The sequence below is a fragment of the Chlorocebus sabaeus genome, chromosome 25 (assembly GCF_047675955.1).
Source record: "Chlorocebus sabaeus isolate Y175 chromosome 25, mChlSab1.0.hap1, whole genome shotgun sequence".
In the NCBI taxonomy this organism is placed as follows: domain Eukaryota; kingdom Metazoa; phylum Chordata; class Mammalia; order Primates; family Cercopithecidae; genus Chlorocebus; species Chlorocebus sabaeus.
The window spans coordinates 23,955,219-23,980,573 of record NC_132928.1 but is presented as its reverse complement, the minus strand read 5'-3'; the positions used below and the strand labels follow the sequence as shown (position 1 = coordinate 23,980,573).

General features: G+C 55.3%; 1 protein-coding gene across 2 annotated transcripts in view; it reads left to right on the top strand.

Annotated features, from left to right (window-relative positions):
• Positions 1-24,914, top strand: part of CDK18 (cyclin dependent kinase 18) — a 29,022-nt gene extending 4,108 nt beyond the window's left edge. For both annotated transcript variants that reach the window (XM_007988731.3, XM_037985646.2), the window contains exons 2-16: positions 14,896-15,046; positions 15,235-15,377; positions 15,985-16,110; positions 16,894-16,950; positions 17,795-17,909; positions 18,097-18,191; positions 18,495-18,557; positions 19,513-19,636; positions 19,767-19,887; positions 20,679-20,776; positions 21,006-21,111; positions 21,205-21,247; positions 21,938-22,028; positions 22,279-22,356; positions 23,308-24,914. In XM_007988731.3, coding sequence (XP_007986922.2) covers positions 14,917-15,046; positions 15,235-15,377; positions 15,985-16,110; positions 16,894-16,950; positions 17,795-17,909; positions 18,097-18,191; positions 18,495-18,557; positions 19,513-19,636; positions 19,767-19,887; positions 20,679-20,776; positions 21,006-21,111; positions 21,205-21,247; positions 21,938-22,028; positions 22,279-22,356; positions 23,308-23,342 — 1,425 coding nt within the window. In that variant the 5' untranslated portion in view covers positions 14,896-14,916 and the 3' untranslated portion in view covers positions 23,343-24,914. The remainder of the gene's footprint in view (positions 1-14,895; positions 15,047-15,234; positions 15,378-15,984; positions 16,111-16,893; positions 16,951-17,794; positions 17,910-18,096; positions 18,192-18,494; positions 18,558-19,512; positions 19,637-19,766; positions 19,888-20,678; positions 20,777-21,005; positions 21,112-21,204; positions 21,248-21,937; positions 22,029-22,278; positions 22,357-23,307) is intronic.
• Positions 24,915-25,355: the final 441 nt, after the last annotated feature.

Below are 25,355 nucleotides of genomic sequence, written 5' to 3'. Positions count from 1 at the left end.
GTCAAGGCAGGCAGATCACTTGAGGCCAGGCGTTTGAGACCAGCCTGGCCAACATGGTGAAACCCTGTTTCTCCTAAAAATACAACAATTAACTGGGCATGGTGACATGTGCCTGTAATCCCTGCTACTCGGGAGACTGAGGTAGGAGGATTGCTTGAACCCAGGAGGTGGAGGTTGCAGTGAGCCAAGATCGTACCACTGCACTCCAGCCTGGGCGAAAAAACCAGAAAAACAAAAAACAAAAAAACAAAAAAAAACGGGTCTTGAGGCAAAGCTCCCTGACAGCATGAGTAACCTGGAGAGACTGGACAGCTTGCTCTGGGACACATGGGCCAGAACTTTTGAAATGACTATGATGAGATCCTCTTCCCTGAAACTCTTGATAATGATCTCACCCTCTGAGCCTCCCTACGCCCACCATTAAATAAAAGTCTTCCCTAGAAATGGTGGAGTCGGGGTAGACAAGATGACCCAATAATGGCTGGCTGATGCACTCATGATTATTTATATGTTGAGTGTATGTCTTCTGTCCACGATGGGTGGAGGCAGTTTATGGACTTTGGGGTCAGTTCAAATTCTGCCTCCTCCACTCAGTAACTGGTTGCCTTAGGTTAAGTAATTTGCTCATCCAGGTTTCAGTTTCCTCTTTTATAAAATGGGAGGATAATACTATTATCTCATGTGCTTACGAGGACTCCAGTGAGATAATGTCCACCCAGTAGCTCTTTGCTCTACCTGATGTCATTATCGAGGAGTGGCGGCAGAGTTAGTGGGCTACATTTGGTAGTTCTCAGTGCCTTTGGCCCCACTTGATATTTTTTCTGAAGTCAGGGTCCCTGCAAACATCAGGACTCGGCCCCCAAATTGGGAAGAGAACTATTCTTAAAATGTTTCTGGCCAGGTATGGAGGCTCACGCCTGTAATCCCAGAAATTTGGGAGGCCGAGGTGGGTGGATCACCTGAGGTCAGGAGTTCAAGACCAGCCTGGCCAACATGGTGAAACCCCATCTCTACTAAAAATACAAAAATTAGCCAGGCGTGGTGGCAGGCACCTGTAATCCCAGCTACTCCAGAGGCTGAGGCACGAGAATCGCTTGAACCAGGGGAGGCAGAGGTTGCAGTGAGCCAAGATTACACCACTGCGTTCCAGTCTGGGTGACAGAGCGAGACTTTGTCTCAAAAAAAAAAAAGTCTACCCTCCCTCACTCTGAGCACTGTTCCCCATCTTATCATTATTGAGGGAAATTCAGACAGAGCTCTGGAATGATTACTGCCCTCACAACTTGCTTCCCTAAAGAAGCCTGCCCTTTTCTGCCTGGGGAGTCTTCTCAGGAACCAGACCTTCCTTTCTTCTCTGGCCCCAGCCATCCAGCACCCCAGGATGTGGGGTGACCAGCCCAGGAGGGGACAGGGCTGTCCTTCCCACATCCTGGCAGGACCCACTGCCTAGAAGCAGGTGGGCGGTAGGTGTTATGCTAGAGAGCATCACTCTTGACAGAAGCAGCGCTGGCTCCCAACTCTGCCTGCAGCATGGGATGAGCCCAGGAAAGGGGTCACAGAGCCCCTCCCTGATCTTGCCATGGAGCCCGGCTGGCAGCATCCTCTGCTGTGGCTGGGCTGGGCGCCGTGTTCTGTGTGGATGCCAAACCTGGCATGGCTCCTTCCCCAAGGAAGGTGGCCCTTGGGGAGGCTGTGACTTCCTTGGCTGTGGTACCCAGTAAAGAGAGTGCTATCTCTACGCAGACCCATGCAGTCCCTTCCAGCCCTGTACAAAGTCAGAAGCCCATAGTGTGGTTCCAGCTCTGCCCCATCACCCTCAGTGGCCTCGGGCAGATCGCTCACCTTTCTGAGTCTTGCCTTCTTTGCCTGAAACAGGGCGCAGACCAGGGGATTTCCAAAGCCCCTTCGGAGGCTGCTGGTCTGAGTCTCCAACTTTTGCCAGTGCTGCTAATGAGGTGAGCTGTGTGCTGGGGCCCCAAGAGGGACTCAGCCTCCTGTTCCTCCAAACTGTAGAGCCAGGGGCTTCCCCCAGCTGATATCTGGGTACCTGGTCCCTGCCGTGCTCAGATGGGCAAGGAAATCCTGGAATGCCTCAGCCCTGTCAACTAGGAGGAGAAGAAGTACCTCGCAGAGAAATGGATGCTGGATTCAAACACTACATAGGCACGGGATGCTCAAGGCCAGGGGTTGGCAAACCATAGCTCTTGGCCAAGTCCTGCCTGTTTGTGTATGGCCCATGAGCTAAGAATGATTTTTACATTTTTAAGTGGTCGACAAAAAGTCAAAAGAAGAAAATAAAGTTTTGTGACCCTTAAAAATTTTATAAAATTCAAATGTTAGTGTTCATAGTAAAGTTTTACTGGTGCGAGGCCAAATTCATTCATTTACATCTTGCCCATGGGTGCTTTTGTGCTACAAAAGCAGAGTTGCAGAGTTGCCACAGAGACTAGGGCCCGCAAAGCCTAAAATAGTGGCTGTCTGGCCTCTTACAGAAAAGGTTTGCTGACCCCTGCTCAAGATAATCATAGCTCTCTCCAGACTTTGCACTAAACTGCTCCAGGATCTCAATCTAAAAGTACTTTCTTTTCATTTAAAAATAAGTGTTGCTCTTTTCTTCTTATGTAAGCAATAAATGTTCATTATGGAAATATTAGAAGATGCAGATAAGCAAAAAGAAGACATTAAAATCACCCATAATTCTACCACCCAGGAATAACTACTGCTGGTGTTTTGACTTACCGCTCTCTGGGTTATCAGTGTGCTGTGTTTGTATGTGCATGCCTGTGACACATGTGTACATCCTGCATACATACAGCTTTTACAAACTGTACACGTCTGTCCTCTTCACTTAAAACACATCTCGGCCAGGTGTGGTGGCTCACACCTATAATCCTAGCACTTTGGGATGCCGAGACGGGCAGATTACCTGAGCTCAGGAGTTCGAGACCAGCCTGGGTAATATGGTGAAACCCCGTCTCTACTAAAATACAAAAAAATTAGCTGGATGTGGTGTCATCCGCCTGTAGTCCCAGCTACTCGGGAAGCTGAGGCAGGAGAATTGCTTGAACCCAGAAGGCAGAAGTTGCAGTGAGCCAAGATCGCGCCACTGCACTCCAGCCTGGGTGATTCCGTCTCCAAAAGAAAACACACACACACACACACACCCCTCAAACTGAACCCTTGGGGGACACCCAGGCAGGGTGCCCAGCAGGCAGCTGGACCCAAGCATCTGGAGCTGAGGGGCTTGGTGGGGCCACGGCTACAGATCTGGAGTCATCAGCACGCGGGTGGTGGTTTCCACTTCGGGAGGGGATGAGGTCACCCAGGAAGCATGCCCAGAGGGGAAGAGCAAAGGGCCAAAGAGGGAATTGTGGGAGTGTTGACATTCAAGAGACAGGTAGAGGAAGTGAGTCCACCAGACCCAGGAGGAAGGAAGAAGCAGGAGGAGACCCAGGCTGCCAAGGGAGTGGAATCCGAGGCCCAGGGCCCAGGACAGTGCCTGGCGCTGAGCAGGTGCTTGTGAAATGAGTGAGTGACTTTGAGGGGGCTGAACCCTGGTGAGTGAGTGACACTGATAAAGGACATTTAGAGAACAACTGAACAACTATGAGATGTTCAGAGGCCTGGGGGAGGCCATGCAGGCCAAGGAGGCCTCCTGGGCCCAGCCTGGTGGGAGGGAGACGCAGGGCAATCCAAGTGACCAGAAACTGGGAGCTGGTCAGAGGAGCCCAGTGGAGTTCTTGGCGGTGACATGAAGCTGCTTTTTAAAGCCAGTCTCTCAGATTGGAATGAGGAAGGTTGGAGATGACCAGCCAGGGGTTCCTGTCAGAATGTGGGCACTGGGTGGCGTGGGCCAGCCTGGTGGGGGTGGAGTATAAATAGGAATACGGTTTAGAGATGCTGGGAAATCCTCCCCATTCCCTCCCTCCTCATGAGACTGAGAGGTCCCCAGGGATGCCAGGCTCACAGGCCCCTGCAACTCTGTTGCCAAAGTTGGGCATGGAGAGAAACCCAGAGACGTGACTGGAGGTCCCATGACAGGCCAGCAGGAGAGCTGGACGCGGGATGTCTGGCTGAGAGAGGGCTACTGGGTGGGTGGATTTGACACTCTTCATTTCTTCTCCGATTTATTGTATAAAAGATGGTAGGCGTCAGTTTCTGTGCCAGAGCAAGTGGAGAGGAAACAGAAGCTGTTTCCTCTGGGATTTAAGGAAGACCTAAGGAAAGGTTCCAGACTTTGGGATCTCAAAAACCCAAGACAGTTGGGGGAGGACCTTCCTCAAGGGTCTTTAAAGAGGGCTGCTAAAAGGAGCAGAGAGGGCTCCTCTGGCTGGGAGAATAAGGCGGGCTTTCTCTGAAGGCAGGAGGATGTGGGAGATGGAGGCCAGGCCTATCCTGGCCCCTTACCCCTTCTCTAGTCTCTGATCTGGGATGTTCTGTATGCCCAGGACCAGAACTGACAGAAGGGCTCCTTGTCCCATCTTATCATTTGGACATCCTGAGCCTCTTCAGAGAGTGCAGACCAGCTTTAGCTGGGCCCCCAAAAAGGGTCAAAAGGAAAATACCAGAAGATGCAATATACCTCTATTCCTTGAGCCTCAGGAAGCCAGAGAGCAGCAGGGTGGACATCAGTAGGACTGAAGTGGAGCCACACAGAGGGGCTAGACGCGAGGTCGTGTGGGGTCAGGAAGGGTCATCTGTAAGAGTCAAGGCCAACATCTGAGCCTGAGTAGTACACCTGCCCTGCAAGGCTCTGAGAATCTTCCCTGAGTGACAGAGCCAGGAAGAGGGCCACAGGCCCCTCCAAACCCCATCCCCACAGCTCTGGAGGCCCTAGCTCAATGCATGTTGCAGGAGGAACTTCTCATTCGGGTTTTTCTCATTCCAGTCCACTCCTCAATGTAGGATGGCGCCTCCAGCCCCAAAACCTCCACAGACCTCACTGGGGGAGTAATTGCTGGGCAGGACACTGCCCCCACTGCCCCAGCCCATCTCCCACTGCTGTCGGGCCACATGCTGGCTAGAGGAGGAGGGTCAGGTTTCAGCTGAGGCCTAGAGTCCAGCTTTCATATATCATTTGCTAGTCATTTGAGGGCTCACTCTGTCTTAGGCCTTGGGTCAGGCTCTGGGGGTGCAGTGACGAGTCACGCCACAGTGCTTGCCCTTAAAAAGCTCACAGGCAAACTAGGGAAATGACAAGTAAACAGTTACAGGACAGGGAGCCAAGTGCCCTGTCTTGGGACGTCAGAAAGCTGTGGGAACACGGAATAGGGACCATCACCTGGCTGGGGACAGTAGAGTTTCAGGCTAGAGGAGATGCAGAGGTCCCCATGGCAGGATGAGTAGCACGTTGCTGGTCTGTCCCTAGTCCCCCCTCCATCTGCTTGGGTACCAATCCCTGTATTCCTGTTTCCTCTGAGACCCAAGAGAACTAAGGAGGAAGCATGTCCTGGGGCGTCTGGGGCTGGGTGATTAGACAGTCTAGGCTTGCTCTAGTGTGGCCAGAAAGAGGACAGTGCCAGGCCCACCCCGTTCATGCTCAAGTCCCAACTAGGACAGGAGCTGGCCTGATGAGAAGATACATCTAGAAACAGGTCCCTGGCCTGCCTGAAAGTAGAAGGAAAGGCACCAACATTTATTGCACGTGGCAGTGTGTCCTGGATCTTAAAGGTGACTATGATACGGTCTTTGTCCTTGAAGGATCTCATGTGTCTATATCTGTAGAGGAAAGAGGCTTAAACAAGTCATCATGAAACAGTGGCTCGATGGCCTCATTCAGTCACTTGTCCATGTGTTCCACAAATGCTGAGTACCTGGTGGGCTCCTTACCCTGTGTAAGGCACCAGGGAAGCAAAAATGTTAAGGCCCTGTTCTTGTCCTGAAGGATCTCACAGTGTAGTTAGGAGTGTGTGCTGGCTGCTCTGGAAGGGACAAGGAGGAAGGATCTCACTCTACCTAGAGGAAGAAGGTGTGGTCACGCACAGCCTCCCAGGGGAAGTGACCCGTGAGTTGAGTTTGGGAGTGGTTTTACCGAGGGGAAAATTGAGGAAGGGCATCCCAGGCCAAATGATTGCAAAGCCGTGGGGTGTGAGTGGAGTTTGCTCTGGGAATGCCAGGTACATCTGATAAAACCAGACCCTTTGGGGAGGGGTGACAGCTGAGACTCAAGAAGACAGGGATCCAAATACAAAGGCCTGGTCTGCCAGTCCCTGGAGTTTGGACTTTTTCCTGAAGGCGGTGTTAGCTTTGAAGGATTTTTTTTTTTTTTTTTTTTGAGATGGAGTCTCGCTGCAACACCCAGGCTGGAGTGCAGTAGTGCCATCTCAGCTCACTGCAAACTCCGCCTCCTGGGTTCAAGCAATACTCCTGTCTCAGCCTCCCAAGTAGCTGGGATTACAGGCGTGCACCTCCATGCCCAGCTGATTTTTGTATTTTTAGTAGAGACAGGGTTTCACTATATTGGCCAGGTTGGTCTTGAACTCCCTACCTCAGGTGATCTGCCCGCCTCGACCTCCCAAAGTGCTGGGATTACAGGCGTGAGCCACCACGCCAGCTGCTTTAAAGGATTTTTTTTTTTTGAGACGGAGTCTCACTCTGTTGCCCAGGCTGGAGTGCAGTGGCACGATCTCAGCTCACTGCAAGCTCTGCCTCCCGGGTTCACGCCATTCTCCTGCCTCAGCCTCCTGAGTAGCTGGGACTACAGGTGCCTGCCACGTCGCCCGGCTAGTTTTTTGTATTTTTTAGTAGAGACGGGGTTTCACCGTGTTAGCCAGGATGATCTCTATCTCCTGACCTCATGATCCGCCCGTCTCAGCCTCCCAAAGTGCTGGGATTACAGGCTTGAGCCACCGTGCCCGGCAAAGGATTTTAAATGGGCAAACGACACCATCAGAAAGCAGTTGAAAAAGTTAAGTCTAGGACGCTTATGGTGGTTGGATTGGAGGCCAAGTATTATTCTCAGTTAGCAGCAAGGAAACTGAGGCATAGGGTGTCTTCCCAGGTCACAGCTACTAAGTGGGGTTTCTTCCATGACCCCAAACTGCAGAGAATTTTGGAGAGCAGGGCTAGACACCATGTGTTCCTCACTGCAGGACATTTCTGGTTGGAGTGAGACTCTAGGAGACAACGCTGTATTTGTCTGGAGCAGAGGTGACCCTGATCCCCACTTTGCCTCCTGAGCAGACATCCAACAGGTTTGCCCAAATTGCTCCTGGAAGGCCTTCCCCGCCTACTTCCTGCATTCCAAACAGAGGCTGTGGGAATCCTCCTGGAGCTCCGGGACTGTCCAGAGCATCTGTTCATTGGCAGGGTGACTGCAGGCCTGGCTATGCTCATTTCTGACCACCCTGAAGATTTCAGGCCTGCAGCCTCTCTCATCTAGGCTGGGGCAGGGCAAGGTTGTGAGGAGGCCCCAAGGCTTCTGCTGCTGATGCCACCACAGCTGCAGGCACCTAAGCGGTGACTGGCTTCCCCTGAGGTTTGTCCCAGGCTCTTGGAGACTAAGGCCTCCAGCTGTGCAGAACAGGGTCAGCTGGAGGATGAAGGAAGAGATGGTATCTGCAGGCTCCCGGCAGGCACAGTTCTCCCTGGGAGGAGGGAATGTCTCTGAGGTCCTAGCTCATGACGACTGCAAACTTGGTCAGCCATGGCCTCTAGTTCTTTGAAATTCACCCAAAGCCCAAAGTGGCTGAGTGAGCAAGGCGGGGGCAGGGACTAGGAGACAGGGTATCATAGGGATCCTGGCTGGTGGTCAACCTTCGTGACTGAGGGGCAGACCCTGTGGGCTTCAGATAGTGGGCAGCTGCAAGTTACATCCCCCAACCCCTGCCCCTGGGCCCACAGAGACCAAGATTGAAAAGAAAAGCAAACAAAACAAAAAGAGGGACTTGGGGATGCATCTAACATGTGCCTGGAACACAGCAGATGCTCCATATGTGCCTGTAAAGCAGACATGTGCCTGCTGTATGCCACCAGCACCAGGCATAGAGACCAGTGTGCTCCAGGTGAGGGAGACAGGTGAAAAGCCATGCCCCATTGAAGGAGGGGCACCTGGTGGTCCTGGGGGTGTGGGGTGAGTTCCGGGAAGCTCCTGAAGGCCCCAGGGACTTGTACAGCATGCAGAGGACAACGAGGAGGGGCAAAGCCAGAGAGGAAGGGGCCCCAGATCTTGAAGGGCCTTTAGGTGCAGGCTGGGGAATCGGGGCTTTGTTCAAGAGGAGGGCAAAGAGGCATCTTGAAGGGGTTTGCTGAGAGGAGACTCCAGTCCTGGCCCTAGGAGCTTAAGAAGTGAAGCTGGCTTTCCCGCTCTCCAGTCTACAGCATCCCAGATTCCCAGGATGCGCCACCAACCTCCTTCTCCACTTCCATGGTCTCTGGGTCAGGGTCTCTCAGGGGTCCAGCCCCAGGGCAGGTGTTAGATCTGGGGCCTGGGACAGGTTGTCCCAGCAGTCAGTGGGCTGGGAATCTGCCCTGTCTGGACACTGGGGCCCTGGGGCTGGCCGGGCCTGCTCTGTGGAGTTTTCTTTCCTCCTAAGATAGAAGATGGAGATTGTCTGCCAGGAGCCAGGGTTCCCTGCCTTGCACGGGCCCCATCCTGAGTGGCCCTGCAGTTGTCTAAGGAGGGGGGACCCTGCCTCCTTGGCCCTTCTCCCCCTCACATCTGCCAAGAGATGATCCTGCTCCCTGTCTCCTGGCCCTCTTCTATCCTGGAATCCAAAAGCACTTTTCAATAAGGAAGTCTGCATGGATGTTTGATGAAGTTTATATGAGGACTCTTTTTGTCTGGGCAGGAACTTGAGAGACGAGAGCCAAGCTTTGCTGGACATCTTCCCTGTGCCAGCGGTGTGTTGTGTTGGCTCACCCAGCATGTCCACTCAGATACCACTGGACATTGAAAATGTCACCTGCTCAACATCCAACTCCTGGTCTTCCCACTGAAACCACTACTCCCAGAATGCCTTGTCTCCTCCAGTGACTGTTCCATCCCTCCACTCCGGCTGCTTGGCCAAAACCCTGCAGAGTCATGCTTGACTCTTTTCTCACCCCCAACATGCAATCCATCTGCAAAGCTCTTTGGCTCCACCTTCAAAACATAGCCTGAATCCAGCCACTTCTCACCACCTCCGCTGCTCCACGCTGGTCCCAGCCACCACCAAGCTCTCTCCCCTGGGCCTCAGCAGCAGCCTCCTGCCCGGGCTCCCTGCTCTCCCATTGCTCCCCTTGTCTGTTCTCAACACAGCAGCGTGTTAAAGCCTCAGTGAGATCATGTCAGTCATCTGATCAAGCCCTCCTTACCCCTCGAGGCCCAACACAGCTGCTCCGCGCTCCCATCCAGCATCCTCTCCAGCCACGTCATCATCCTGCAGTGAACCAGACTCACTTCTGCCTCAGGACCTTTGCCCCTGCTGTTCCCTTCCTGACCTGCTTCTCCCAGACCCTGCAAGACTGATCCCCTCACCTTACACCTACTCTGGATTTCTCCTGAGATGTCACCTGCTTCTCGGGGAGGCCTTCCTGACCACCCTGCTTAAACTTGCAACTGCACTTCCCACACCTTCCCTCTTTCCTGCATGAATTCCCATCATTGCACTTGTCACCATCCATCATACTGTGTATTCATTCTGTGTATTGTCTGCACCTCCCTGCCCCTGATGGAAGGTATTAGGAAAGGAATTAATATCTGTTTCATTCATCTGTGATTCTCAGGGTCTGCAACAGTGCCTGGCATGCAGCAGGTGTTCAATAATTGTTGAATGAATGATTAGAGCCAGGAGTGAGAGGGGTTTTATAATGTTATTGTGATTCCACAGCCTGCTAGTGGTAGCACCAGAGTTTGGGTTTGTTTGGCATGCAATTCAGAGTGGGAGAAAACAGTCAAGCCGAGGCCACAGGGAAGGGGCAAGGGCGGGGAGGGCTCCAGGCAGGAGAAGAAAGGAGCAATATGGTCACGTTTGTGCACTTCGCAACAACCAGGAAACTGCTGCATGATCTCGAGCAAGTCATTTCCCCTCTTGGAGCCTCAGCATCTTCACTGGGCAAGGGATGGGGATGGAGGGTGTATGAGCATCTTCCCCTGCTAACATTCTGGGAGGCCAGCCCTGCTCACTGGGTTCACAGTGGCCTCTGGCAAGTGCTGGCTTTCCTCCCAGCCTGGCTCCTCCTTCCTCCTTCTGTGCCGCTCATGGCTCTGGCACCAGCAGGAAGTTCTGGGCCGGCTGCTGTGTCCCTGGAAGGAAGCAACTGGAGCGGGCTGAGAGCTTTATGACTTACCTGGGCAGGGAGGTGGGAGGGGAGGCTGGCTGGGGTCTGCCTGCCCACTCTGCAGCTCCTCAGTGGGACTCTGCTCCTTCAACTTCCCCCACCCCCCACTGCCAGGCCAGCATCCCTGGATGCCCATTGCCCTCTTCCCCTGGCACCAGTTGCACGGGGACAGCCCCAGATGGCTCCTTGGCCTGGGGACAAAGGCTGTGCTGTGCCTGGCCCTGGGCTGGCCTCAGGCTGGTCATACTGAGTCCTTCTGTCCCCACTTGGGGGTGAGGGGCAGACAGCACTAAGGTGACAGGCCTTTTTCCTGTCTCCCTTCCCCCTCAACCCCCAAATCTGAGGAGCTGACTCTCCCAAGGGAAAAATGACAGAGGCATCTTGTGTCTTGACCTAGGGAACAACAGACTATTCACTGCCCAGTCTGCCCTGTCACACCCAAGACCCTGCTGGGTTCAATGCCCCGATTGTCCCCAGCAGAGAGAGACATCCACTCTGTTGTGGTCACCACCCCCACCGCCTGCTCCCCTGTCACCATCAGGAAGTCCATCCTACATCTGACCTCCATCCCTCCATCAGGAAGTCCATCCTACATCTGACCCCCATCCCTCGTGCTACTGACAGGCACTTCCTCTCGGGCTCCTCTCCTGCGGGTGGAGAACAGCTGGTCTCCATCGCCTGCATTGCTTGGCCCCACATTCTTGCTCCACTCAGCTGCCTCTGGCCTCACCCTCCCTCCGTCTCCCTGCGTTCACCCTACCCCAGGCACAGGCTGGTGGCTCCTTGCTCCTCACTGAAACTTGGGGAGAGCAGGTGTGACTCAGGGCTGAATCTCCTTTGTCTTGCAGAAATGGGGGGCCTCCTTCCCGGAGGCTTTTAATGAGCTCCCCTCCCCTCAGCCTACAATCGAGAGCAAGGGTGTGAGATTTATGGCTGCTACTTGTAGATTCCTGAGCTGCAAATCCAACAGGCCATCCCATAAATCCCAGACTGCAGGACGGTTTTATGGGGAAGCCCTGTTTTTAGAAAGGGGTGTGGCTGGTCTCCCTCCTGGCAGAGCTCAGACCCCAGGGAGCCAAGTGCCCGCCTCTCCCCACCCCCAGAGAACAACCATGACAAAGCACGGGGACATCGGTTGGTGCTGGCTTCCAGGACAGAGAGACTTCCTCTCCTGTGGGGGGCCTCCTGCTTCCCTCCCCTGCTCTGAGGATACCCTGCCTCAGTACAGGAGGGTAGTCTGGAAGCCTGGGCAGATAACTGTCCCTGACCTGGACCTTAGATGTTTCCTGGTCACGGCTCCAGGTGTACATCATTGGAGATGTTTTTTCAAATGCATTTCCCCAGACACCATTCTCAGAACCTCAGTTCCAGAATCTCAGGGTAAGACCTAGGAATCTGAATTTTTTTTTTTTTTTTTTGAGACGGAGTCTTTCCTGTCGCCCGGGCTGGAGTGTGGTGGCCGGATCTCAGCTCACTGCAAGCTGCAAGCTCCGCCTCCCGGGTTCACGCCATTCTCCTGCCTCAGCCTCCTGAGTAGCTGGGACTACAGGCACCAACCACCTCTCCCGGCTAGCTTTTTGTATTTTTTAGTAGAGACGGGGTTCCACCGTGTTAGCCAGGATGGTCTTGAACTCCTGACCTCGTGATCCGCCCATCTCGGCCTCCCAAAGTGCTGGGATTACAGGCTTGAGCCACCGTGCCCGGCAGAATCTGAATTTTTTTACAATGCTCCCTGGTGATTCTAACGCTCAGCTATCTTTGAAAATAGTTGGCTGAGTGCAGTGGCTCATGCCTGTAATCCCAGCATTTTGGGAGGCCGAGGCAGGCAGATCACTTGAGGTCAGGAGTTCGAGACCAGCCTGACCAACATGGTGAAACCCTGTCTCTACTGAAAACACAAAAATTACCTGGGTGTGGTGGTGCAGGCCTGTAATCCCAGCTACTCGGGAGGCTGAGGCACGAGAATTGCTTGAGCCCGGAAGGTTGCAGTGAGCCAAGATCACGCCACTGCACTCCAGCTTGGGTGACAGTGAGACTCCATCTCAAAAAAAAAAAAAAAGAAAAAAAGAAAATAATTGATCTGTAAAGGGGGCTATCTCCACTCTCCTATCTTACTTGGAAATGAGAGTCACCAGGTAGGAGTGTCTGGGTCCTCTTGTCATTGGGACCCATACCTCCCGCCACCATCATGAAGCCTCCAGTGGCCTGGATGCTATACACAAGTGTGAGGCTTGGTGGCTACCCTCTGGAAGCTTCCTGTCTGCAAGAGTCCTGCAGACAGCAGACCTGAGACATTGCACAGAGCCATGGAGGAGCAGCTGAAGATGACTGACAGGAAGGAGTTTAGGGATGGGAAGTCAGGAAAGTCCAAGGCTGGTGGGCTTTGCCAAGGAAGCCACAGAGGAAGCACTTTCAGTTACCTTCTCATCAAAGGAGGCATCACCAGCCCCTGAGTTCCTTGAGAATAGGGACCACCATTTACTTGCCTCTGAAACCCTCATGCCTGGCACAATGCTGGCACATATTAGGTGTTCAGTTTTTTGTTTGTTTGTTTGTTTTTTGAGACAGAGTCTTGCTCTGTCACCCAGGCTGGAGTGCAATGGTGCAATCTCCGCTCACTGCAACCTCCACCTCCAGGGTGCAAGTGATTCTCCTGCCTCAGTCTCCCAAGTAACTGGGATCACAGGCACGTGCCACCACGCCCCACTAATTTTTTTTGTAATTTTTTTGTATTTTTAGTAGAGACAGGATTTCGCCATGTTTGGCCAGGCTGGTCTCGAACTCCTGACCTCAAGTGATCCACCTGCCTCAGCCTCCCAAAGTGCTGGGATTATAGGCGTGAACCACCAGGCCCGGCCAGTTCGTTTGTTGAGTGGAACTGAGTGAGACTTCAGGGCCCACTGACAGAGATGGACCTTCCTAGCACTGCAAACCCGAGGACTCCACTCTGAGAGGTGCCAGCCCGCTGAAGGAATGAAGGAGAGCCTGTTCATACCCAGCCATGAATCTCGGCTGGGATCAGGGCGGCTGGAGGGCCACCACTGAGCTGTGTTTGGGGGCAGCCAGGAGCATGTGCTGCCAGACAGAGGACCCTTTCCAGGCTGGCTGAGGACAGAAGGATGTGATCATTAAGCAAAGCCAACATGTTACTGACCCATAATCCCTTAAACCAGGAGGATTCGGGAAAGGCCTGGTCGCCTTGGCAACCAGGTGCTGGCCAGTGGCAGGGCTGGGAGCATCCTCCAGGAGTGGGCTGTGCCTGGTGCATGGGTAACAGCTGGGAGCGGGTGCAGCGCAGCCCATCATAGGGCTCACCCCGTGGTGCCTTCTTGCTGGCATGGGCAGAAACCCTTGTGAGGCCTCAAGAGCAATGTGTGCAGAGCAGGATGACGGGGGGCTGCACTGAGCATGTAGGAAACCATGAAGGGAAGTGGAGGGGAGGTGGGACAGTGCTGCTCTGGGTTTTCAGGGCAGGAGGGAGAAAGGAGGGTCTGCAGGAAGAAGCAGTTGCATGGGTCTCATTGGGTGGCCAGCAGGGCGTCCTCTATGGGGGTGTCTCTGCCAAGAGGACCGAGCTGCAAGTCTAAGAGAGACAGGCATCAACTCCCCTCCCTGCCTCTCTGCCCTGAGTGAGAGGAGGGTAGCCCCCCTCCCCCAGCCCTGTGCTCCTCCCCTAAGACCAGAGGGCACGAGGAGCTGGAGAGCCTGAAGAAGAAAGCTTTCATGGTTGGGGACAGGGCCGTGGGGGTGGGCAGAAGGCTCACACTGCTCCTGCATGGTGTGTTCTCAGTAGGGGATACCCTGTCTGCTTGGAGGGCTCTGGCCTGGGAAAAGGCCAGCAGAGATCAGGCCTCATCTTCCCTAGGGCTCGACTGTATTTCTGGCAAGCTTCTGTGTTTGCCCTGAGACCTTCCACTGTTCTTGACCTCCCATATTTCAGCTGGAGAGGAGATGCAGCTGGCCAGCTCTGATGCACTCTTCCCCTCCCTCCTCCTTTTCCCCTCTTGCCTCCTGGGGTGTGCCAGATCAGAGACCTTCATGTGTCAGTATCAGAGGTGAAATGAGGTTTGGACCCAATCATGTCCCAAGGGTGTTGGCCAAGCTGACATTCAGTTTATGGGCCTTGGTCAGTAAGATTTACTGGCCGTTGACACATTCAAGCCCTTGGACACAAGTTGGTAAATTTCTCCTGGCCCAAGGACTGCCCAGTTCTGGCACCCTCCCTGCCACCCCAGCCCTTACCCCAGAACTCTCTAGACCTCTAGCAGCTAAAGGGCTCAGGTCTGGGGGGCCTTCAGGATCCTCTTTGCACATCATGCCTGCTATTATGACCAGTACTTTGCTGGACTAAGTGGTCCATAGAGAACTGCACGGGATGTGGCCGGATGGGTTGTTGGCGGGAGATGGGGGCAGTGCTGAGAGTTGCTGGGAGGAAGAGGGTAACTGGGAAGAAGAGGGTGAACACCCACCCTCGGGGGGTCAAACTTTGGAGAAGACACAACCCTGGCTCCCAGTGATGGTGGCATACAGGTCGACAGAACTTGATGGAAAGAGAGAGCTGAATTCTCAGTGGGTGGAGACCCAGACTGGATGCCTTGTTCATTTCACCTGCTCTTCTCACACCTCCCATCTCAGGACCTGGCTGCCCGGTCCCTCATGATCATGAACAAGATGAAGAACTTTAAGCGCCGTTTCTCCCTGTCAGTGCCCCGCACTGAGACCATCGAAGAATCCTTGGCTGAATTCACAGAGCAATTCAACCAGCTCCACAACCGGCGGAACGAGGGTGAGAGGTCTGGGTCCACCCAGCACCTCTCCCACTTACCAGACACTCCCCTGGCACCTCCTTCCCCTCCCTGCCCACCCCTTCCCCTCTGGTCTTAGGAGAGGAGCACAGGGCTGGGGGAGGGGGGCTACCCTCCTCTCCCTCAGGGCAGAGAGGCAGGGAGGGGAGCTGATGCCTGTCCCTCTTAGACTTGCAGCTCGGTCCTCTTGGCAGAGACCCCCCGCAGGAGTGCAGCACTTTCTCCCCAACGGACAGCGGGGAGGAGCCTGGGCAGCTGTCCCCTGGCGTGCAGTTCCAGCGGCGGCAGAACCAGCGCCGCTTCTCCATGGAGGTGAGGGCCTCTGGAACTCTGCCCGGGAAGGTGGCAGGATGCACGCACAGGGGTGTGCACAGGAGGGCAGCTGCCTTACAGCCAGACTTTGTGAGTTCAAATTCCAGCTCTGCCATTCATTAGCTCTGTGACTTTGAGCAAGTTACTCAACCTCTGTGCACCATGGTCTCCTTTGTCTTTAAAATGGTCATCATGGATTAAATGGGTTAATCTATGCCAAGTGCTTAGAACATTCCTGAACTTAGCAAGGGCTAGACAATTTGACTATTTGATCCACACACATAGGCCCAAATATATGAAAAAATATACTTACAGAATCAGTGCCTGTAAGGGCATGAGATTGATGTTGCACAGATGGTGATACTGTGGCCCAGAGAGGCGGAGAGTGACCTGGTTGTGCTAAGGTCACACAGCAGCCCCGGATGTTCATGTGTATGTCTTGAGCACACACTGGGAGCAGCTGTGAGCTTGGGGTCACAGCCTGTGATTGGGCTCTGAATGGTTGTTCTGCAGGGAACGCTAGGTCCAAAGTGAGCGTCTGGGGCCCCACAGCCCTAGCTACCCTGAAGCCAACAGTGGTGTCCCCATCTCATCCCTGTCACCACAGGACGTCAGCAAGAGGCTCTCTCTGCCCATGGATATCCGCCTGCCCCAGGAATTCCTACAGAAGCTACAGATGGAGAGCCCAGATCTGCCCAAGCCGCCCAGCCGCATGTCCCGCCGGGCCTCCCTGGTGAGTCCCAAGAGGGTCAGAGGACAGAAGGTGGGGTGATATGCCCTCCCCAGCACAGGCATATCAGTCCCAGCTGAGGCCTATATGGTGTTTCCAGGAAGATTCCTGGGCCTCTGGCGCCACCTGCTGGCTTGAGTGCATTCAACTAGATCGTCCTCCTACATCATCCATTTCCTAGATGGGTCCCACTTGGGCTAGAATGGGACTGTAAGCCCACACCAGGTCCCACGATCTCCACATGGTTAAGATCAATAGGCCAGCTGGCATGTGCCTTCCAGTCCTAGCTGCCTATCAGAGCTGTTTGGGATATCTTACAAAACACAGACTCTAAGACCCCTCCAGACGCCTATAGAATCAGCCTCTCCGGCTAGGGGGTCCGGGAATCCGTCTTGTTAAGGGTTAGATACACCCGAGCTAGAAGTGTGCTGATGAGACACACCGTCAGGTAGGTGGGTTCTGAACTGGACACTCAAGGTAAAATGGGAAAAAAGGCAGCATTCACTCTGGAGGAGCTTGTGGTCTCAGTCAGAGACACAGGTAGCCAAGATGTGCAACAATCCCAGGTGCCACAGCCCTGGGCTCCACACTCTCGGCTGTCCTGAGAGGAAGAAACTCACACTTCCATGAGCTCTGTCCTTTATCACAGGGATAAAGGGAAAACGAGCCCCTTCCACCATGGGGTCTCATCCCTTCCCTCCCAGAGGCTGGAGTTGGGGGAGGTGTCATGTCTGTGGAGCTGCTAAGGGCTTCAAGCTCATGGCATTCTGTGTCTCTCCCTCTCAGTCAGACATTGGCTTTGGGAAGCTGGAAACATACGTGAAACTGGACAAACTGGGAGAGGTAAGAGGCTGGGTATGGTCTTCTCCAAATAGCCAGGCAGGATGGCTTGGAGGAGGGGCAGACCTCCCTGGTCAGCCCTCTCTGGTTGGCCCTCTCATGGCCCCTGCCCCACAGAGGTGCACAGTCTTGGCCGTGCACTCTGGCCCAGCCTTTGGCAGGGGTTGAAGTGGGCTGAGATCCTGAAGGAGGGCATGAGGATAGAGTAGCCATGGCCCTGGGCAGAATCCAGTCTTTTTTTTTTTTTTTCTTCAAGTCCTTCTTGCCTGGGTTCAAAACCTACCTCCACCATTTACTAGCTCTGTGACCTTTGGTGAGTTACATGACCTCTCTGTGTGCCTCGGTTTCTTCCTCTGTCCAATGAGATAGTAACTGTCCTATCACATAGGGTTATTGCGAGGATTGGGCAGGTTATGTACAGCACGCACACAATGCCTGGCACATAGGAAGTGCTATATCACTTAACTATTTCTGTTGTCACTGTGCAGAGGCCTGGGGTGGGTAAAGGTTTATAGAGAGGGGAACACACAGCCCTTTCCCTCCAGGAGCCCAAAGAGGTGACCTCTGTGTGAACATCAGCATCATATAGGGAAGAAAAAACCTGGTGTTATCCTAGAGGGGCACACAGCGTGCTGGGGCTTAGAGGAAGGATGGATTCACTCCAACTGGGGATCATTAAGGATGCTTCCTGGAGGAAGTAGGCTTTGGAGGAAACAGCATGTCAGTGAAGGGAGGAAGGGCACTCAGGCCCCGGTCATAGCCCAGGCAGAGGCACAAATGGGGAGACACTGGGCAGAGGCCAGCAGCACCTGAATGTGCCTGGGACCGCTGCGGCCCTCCATCCCAGGGCACCTATGCCACAGTCTTCAAAGGGCGCAGCAAACTGACGGAGAACCTCGTGGCCCTGAAAGAGATCCGGCTGGAGCATGAGGAGGGAGCGCCCTGCACTGCCATCCGAGAGGGTACAGCGTCCTAGGCTCCCACACTCCCCCTGGGGCTTCAGGAGGAGGGGTTCACCAGCCTGCGCCCTGGTAGGAGCTGGGGGTGGAGGGTCATTGCTGGAGTGAGACTCCTGGAGCTGACCCCAAGAAAAGAGGGTATGGGGACACACGGGGTTCTGGGGACCCAGGCAGGCCCATCTCCCCACAGTGTCTCTGCTGAAGAACCTGAAGCACGCCAATATTGTGACCCTGCATGACCTCATCCACACAGATCGGTCCCTCACCCTGGTGTTTGAGTACCTGGTGAGAGTTGGGCTGGGGCTGGCAGCCTCTCCCTCTTGTGGTAGAAACAGGGTGTGGGTAGGGGAGTGGGAAGCTGAGGAAGTGGGAGAGGTGGGATGAGGGTGAACCAGGCCTTGTTCTGGAATCAGGTTCTCAGATGCTCCCCTGCAGGAGTGGGCCAAGAGCTCAGGCTTAGGGGTGGCTCAAGCCAGGGACCTGTCCCACTAGTGGGCCTGGGCCCTTCCCAGGGAGGGGCTTCCTTTCCTCAGCCTGTGTCTGGGCTTCTGGCCACGGGGTAGGACTGAGTCACGCTCTGTGTTCCAGGACAGTGACCTGAAGCAGTATCTGGATCACTGTGGGAACCTCATGAGCATGCACAACGTCAAGGTGAGGCCTCGGGGGCAGGGTCCCCCCATCTTGGCAGCCACCTGTTCAGAAGCCCAGTGCGGGGACCCACTCTCACCGCCAAGGATCCGGCTGCTGGGGTGGCTCAGACCTTCCCACCTGGGAAAGAGGGAGAGGGCAGTGCCATCAATGAGTCTAGGAACTGGGTTGAGCACTTTACCCCAGGAACAGACACACACTCTCTGCCACTGTCTAGCTGTTGGTATAAAATCCACTTCCAACTCTGAACATCAGTTTCCCCGTCTGTCAAATGGGAGTGTGAGCTACCTGCCAGAATGCAGGAGGCTTCTGGGGAAACTGGGGGTTATGAATGACCTCTGCTGGTGTTTGTTAAAGAATCAAGGCTGGGCGTGTTGGCCCATGCTTGCAATCCCAGCACTGGGAGGCCAGGGCAGGAAGATGGCTTGAACTCAGGAGTTTGAGACCAGCCTGGGCAACATGGCAAGACCTCATCTCTACTAAAAATTGAAAAATTGGCCTGGCACAGTAGCGTGCACCCATAGTCCCAGCTGCTTGAGAGGCTGAGGCAGGAGGACCACTTGAACCTGGGAGGTTGAGGCCGCAGTGAGCCATGATCACACCACTGCATTCCAGCCTGGGTGACAGAGTAAAACGCTGTCTCTAAAAGAAAAAAAAAAAAAAAAAGGATCAAGCACATATGTCTCCACATAGGCAGGTATCCTGACCCCCGTGCTCCTGACTGAGACTTCTCTGGCCTCCCCCACACTCACTGCCTCCTCTGCATCCCTGGTGTCCTCCCCTCTGGATGGGGCTCCCTGGTGTGGGTGGGGCCCAGGATGGGGGCTGCAGGGTGGGCAGGAGAATGAGGGGCTTGTGCTGACCTCACTGCCAAACCCCTGCCCCCATCCCGGTCCCAGCCTTGGAGCAGAGGCTTAGGACCACCTTCCACCTCACATTTCTCTTCCCCCTCTCCCAGATTTTCATGTTCCAGCTGCTCCGGGGCCTCGCCTACTGTCACCACCGCAAGATCCTGCACCGGGACCTGAAGCCCCAGAACCTGCTCATCAACGAGAAGGGGGAGCTGAAGCTGGCCGACTTCGGTGAGGCTGGGGCTAGGAGGGGGGTCTGATGCCACTGGGGTGCCTCAAGGTGTGGGTGCAGTGGGGGAGGGCATAGCAGTCAACCCCACAGCACCTGTGGACAGAGGTCCAGTGACATGTCTGCCCCCAGGACTGGCCAGGGCCAAGTCAGTGCCCACAAAGACCTACTCCAATGAGGTGGTGACCCTGTGGTACAGGCCCCCCGATGTGCTGCTGGGATCCACAGAGTACTCCACCCCCATTGATATGTGGTGAGTGAGCACTGTGGGACCAAGGAGGGGAGGACAGTCCTGGCCACACCTCCAGACTCTCTTTTGCTGCCCCAAGGGCCTCGGGGAAGAACTTCTTAACTTCCTTTGCCTAAAAGCCATGTGACATCCTGCTGAACTAGATGTTAAAAAATTAAGTCTGAAATATAATCGGTTAGGGTTTCCCTGGCTTAAATAGACGCTCCCCCAGGGGCCTGTGGGAGGTTACCAGAGACCCAGAGGGTCCAGGAGGGCCCCTATAGTAAATACGATGAATCTTCCCCAAGCATCAGTCCCAGTGAAAATTTTGAAAGAGAAGTACTATTTTTATGTTAAAATGAACAAGCGTATGATTTGGTGTAAAATGAAACATCAGCCCAAATTGCAAGCCGAACCGCCAGTGGTGATGAATGGCTGCTGTGACTCCGCCCCGAGGTTCCCCAGGAGAACGGATTTATGTACTTCTCTCTTCCAGTGGGGCACACAGTGGAGAGAGTTTGAGACAACACTGCTGAGAGAATTGCCACATGGGCGCTGGCTGCACAGACCCAAACCTCACAGAGCGAAAGGGGAGAGGTCGCAGCTTTCCCGAGCCCAGGGAAGCCCCCAGAGAGGGGCTGTAGTGGGGGCTGGGCAGTTCTAGGAGCCTCCACTGCCCTGGGCCACCCCTCCGCCGCCAGAGCCACGACCCCTGCAGCCAGCTGTGGCAGGTCGTCGTTGGTGCCCTGGTGGAGCAGCCCTAGGAAGGGCGGCCGCCCCTGCCTGATGCCGCCCCTGCCCCTTGCTCCCCGCAGGGGCGTGGGCTGCATCCACTACGAGATGGCCACAGGGAGGCCCCTCTTCCCGGGCTCCACAGTCAAGGAGGAGCTGCACCTCATCTTCCGCCTCCTCGGTCAGTCTCCCGCTGCTCCGCCCCTCTCACCACCAGGGGGCGCCGGAACTCCATCCAGCCCAGGCGCCGAGCGGGACCGGGAGGAGCGGCTCGCCTAGTTCTCTCCCGGGCGGGGAACCCCCTGTGGCCTCGGCCATCTTTGCTCCCACCTGCTACGTTGCATCCCTTTCAAGTCGGCCTTGGCCCTGGGCCTCACTCAGGCCCTCCCCACCCTCTCTCGTCTCCCCAGGGACCCCCACAGAAGAGACGTGGCCGGGCGTGACTGCCTTCTCCGAGTTCCGCACCTACAGCTTCCCCCGCTACCTCCCTCAGCCGCTCATCAACCATGCGCCCAGGTAGCCCCGGCGCCCGCACCGCCCCTCCTGCTGTGGCCCTGGCTCTCCCACCCCCGCTTAGGCACAGCCTGTGTCCGCGCTTTCTCCTTGCAGGTTGGATACGGATGGCATCCACCTCCTAAGCAGCCTGCTCCCGGTGAGTGACCTCCCGGCGGGGCCCAGGGAGAGGCAGGCAAAGAGCCGAAGTCCCCGTGCCCCATGCTAGGCCTACGCCCCAGCTTCTGTGGCTCGTGTGCTCACACGTCTTTGAAACATCTTCCCTGTACTCTCCACCCCAAGGCCCAGGGGAGCGCTGGCCTCCATACACATCCTCTGGAGTCTCTGCACTGCGAGCCCAAACCGTTACTAGCTGTGTAGCCTGGGCAAGTTACAGAGCTCCTCCATGTCTCCGTTTCCTCCACTGCAAAGTGGGATTAATTCCTATTTTATAAGCTGGCAGTGAGGATACATTGAGATGACGGGACACACTTAGTGTGGTGCCTGTCTTCTAAGGCACACGATGAAGGGTCGTTATCGGCACAACGCTATGTTCTCCTTCTAATCATGGTTGGTTTGCATCTGTATTTCTATCCCAAGAGAAGGTCACTGTCCTCAAGTTTCATTTCTGGTTTTTCCTGGTGGCTGGAGGCCAGGGAGCCTTCCCCTGAGTCTTGAGATGGCTTGAGGTTGGATTTGTGGTAGGGGCTAGAGGCTGACCTAGGGCTTCTCCTGTTAGTCTCAAGCCCCACCCACCTTGGTGTGCTAACCAGCACAAGAGTCCTGCTGCTCAGAGGGTTCCCTGCAGCCCTCCAGCCAGGGCCCAATAGCCCCACCCTGTACCTTTCAGTATGAATCCAAGAGTCGCATGTCAGCAGAGGCTGCCCTGAGTCACCCCTACTTCCGGTCTTTGGGAGAGCGTGTGCACCAGCTTGAAGACAGTGAGTGTTGTCCGGGCAGGGAGCAGGGCCACCCAGCACCAAGGAAAGGGGGTGGTGAGTGTGGGTAGAAGAACTAGAACAAAGAGGCCAGAAGCCCCAGGCCCAGCTGAGCAGCCCTGGGCACCTGGCCTCCCCTGCTGGGGTTCTCACTGCAAACTGAGGGGGCAAACAGTGGAAATGAGACGCTGCCTCCAGGGCTCAGTTGGTCCCGCTCCACCCAGCTCTCTCTCCACCATGTCCTCTCCCCCAGCTGCCTCCATCTTCTCCCTGAAAGAGATCCAGCTCCAGAAGGACCCAGGTTACCGAGGCTTGGCCTTCCAGCAGCCAGGTAGGGGCTTGTGCTCTCCTGGAGCCCTTCCCTTGTTAGTGGAAGCCAGGACAGGCTACCCCTCCCCAGTGGGGACTCCCATGGTCCCTCCGCCACTTTCTTCCCTTTGGAGTCTTTAGGGAGCAGAGAAGGGGTTGGTTTTTCCTGCCTAGGCTTCCTCATCCATCTCTTCCCTCTTCAACCCTCACCCCAGACAGGACATTGTGTTTGACAGTAGCCCTGGCAAAGAGGCATGCTGCCGGGCGCGGTGGCTCAAGCCTGTAATCCTAGCACTTTGGGAGGCCGAGACGGGCGGATCACGAGGTCAGGAGATCGAGACCATCCTGGCTAACATGGTGAAACCCCGTCTCTACTAAAAAATACAAAAAACTAGCCGGGCGCGGTGGCGGGCGCCTGTAGTCCCAGCTACTCGGGAGGCTGAGGCAGGAGAATGGCGTGAACCCGGGAGGCGGAGCTTGCAGTGAGCTGAGATCGGGCCACTGCACTCCAGCCTGGGTGACAGAGCGAGACTCCGTCTCAAAAAAAAAAAAAAAAAAAAAAAAAAGAGGCATGCTGTCTCTGGTGCATTCTCTCTGCAAACTCTGAGCTCTCTAGTCAGATTCCATCCTGGGAGAACGGTCCTTTGTTCCTAGAACAGTCAATGGCCTTGGACATTGACAAATGCTTCCCATGCATCCTCTCCTTTAATCCTTAAAACACCCCTTGAAGTTGGTACTACTACTGTTCCCCATTTCATAGTCAATGAAACTGAGGCTCTGGGAGGTTAAATCACAAGACATGCAGCTAGTAAGTAGCAGAGATGGGATTTGACACCAGGTCGGACCCGCTCCTGCGTGCATGCCCTTGCTTGCTCTGTCAGAGCAGCTCTGGGGGACAGCGACTGTCCCTGCTGGTCTGGGGTATGCCTTGGCCCAGCCTCCTCGCTGCAGCCCCACCTCCTCCATTCTCCAGGACGAGGGAAGAACAGGCGGCAGAGCATCTTCTGAGCCGCGCCCACCCTGCCATGACCCAAGGGACAAGAGATCACATGGACCACAAATTCGGGTAGGATAGAACCTGTGTGGCCCTCGGAAGACTGAAGAACGAGGGCTGACAGCCAGCCCAGAAGACCGTTTGGCAGCCCTGCTGGCCACGGCTGTTTCTTCTCTGTGCTTCCCACGTGCCTCCCCAGTAGTCCTCACCCGCATACCAACCCCTCCATTACCCACATCGGGGCTGGCATGAGCTGCTTCCCTGAGAAGACATGAGAGGGAGGGGGGACCTTGTACCCTCTCCCACCCTGAAGTGTTTGGGCACCTGCGTGGGATGCACATGGGCGAGAGAATTAAGGCGCCAGGATGGGCACTGTGCCCTGGATACAGGCTTTACCCTCCTCCCCCTGGGGCCTGCCTAGGGCCAGTTTGGTAGTCCCCTTTTCTGGCCCCTTGGAGCCCACAGATGTTTCATCTTTTTCCCTTCTGAGAGCAAAAAGAGACATGGCATGCTCTCTGGGACCCTGGAATCCTAGGTACCCACATGTGTGCCAAAGCCTGCCCTACCTGGCAGGTGTCCCACAGCAACAAAAGGAGTAGTAGTCCCCTTTCTTTCCATCAGCCCTACCCCACCCTCATTCCCCCGACACCCTCTGGCTTGAACCGTGGCTGAGCAGCGCTGGCATGCTTGGATGCCCAGCTATGTCCAGAGGTGGCCTGGGTCCACCAGTTGCACGCCTGCCACCTCAGCCAGCCCCCACCCAGCTCACCAGTCTGAATGGAGTTGCCTTAAATTGGCAGGTGGTAGCGTGCTCACTGCCCTTGGAGCTGTGACCGGCTCCTGCCTGTCCACCCCTTCCCCAGGTGGCTTCTGCTTATCTTATCATCCTGGGACTCTGATTAGCCAGGCCTGGTCAGGGTCCTGGGGACGGCACCCAGATATGCAGAGTCACCCTGACGCTGGTACCGGGCTGACCTCAGCTCCCGGAGGGTCGCACAGCCTCCCCATCCCTTCTTCCCGGCCCTTGTGGCTCGTGTCCACCTGATCCCAATACCAGCTTTCCCGAGCCCCTGCCACCCCAGAGGGCAGCCACGACAGGGAGAGGTATAGATGCCACCATCTGAGGTAGAGGAATGTGGACCAGGAGCAGGCTGTGATGCTGAGACACTTGCCTCAGGGGGCCGGGAGCCTGGGGGGCCAGGGCCCCTGAAGAAGGCTCCCCTCTGTATCCCCCAGGTGTCCTCAACACTGGACTGATCCTGAATGGCACAGGCCGAGGGGAGGCTAGCCTCACCTTTCTACCCAGGCCCCCTGCCCTGCCCACCTCAGGCCCCCACTCTCCACTCCTCCCCACGGTACTGTGAACATCCTGTGACTCAGCGCAGAGACAGATAATATATTTAATTCATGTTGTACAGAAAGGAGCGAGCGGTCTCATACAGAAAAGCTGATTTTGATAGATTGATGCCAAAGATGGAGAACCGAAGGCCCCTCTCCAGGCCTAATGAGTGTGGGTGTGGCGTGCTTGTGTGCGTGTGTGTGTGTGTGTGTTGTATATATATATATAAAGTGAGGAGAGAGTTTGATTTGTGTGTATCTCTGACCTCCGCCTCACCCCAGGCTGTGGGACAGGTGCCTAGCATTCACCCTGATGTATCCTGGGTGCTGCTGCATTCGGAGTGAGAAGTTGGCTTTTGCTGAGGAGCATCAGTGGTGGTTGTGGGTAGGCAGAGGATCCCCAGGCCTGGGAGTCTGACCTGTGGCCTGGCATTGGCCCAAGTTGGTGCCTGTGGGGTGGGGCTGGCCAGGAGAGCAAAGAGGGACTCCTGGGCAGGGGTCTGGGGTCTGGCCGTGCAGCTGATACCTGTGTTCCCAGCACCAAATGGCCCCCTGGCTTCTGGGGAGGGAGGAGGCAGGATCAAGATGGGGTTGACATGGGAGATGGCCAAGACCAGGGCAGCAGGCTGAGGGTGTGAGCCTTGCTATAATTCAGGCCTTGCAAGCATTACTGCAGACCTCGAATACAC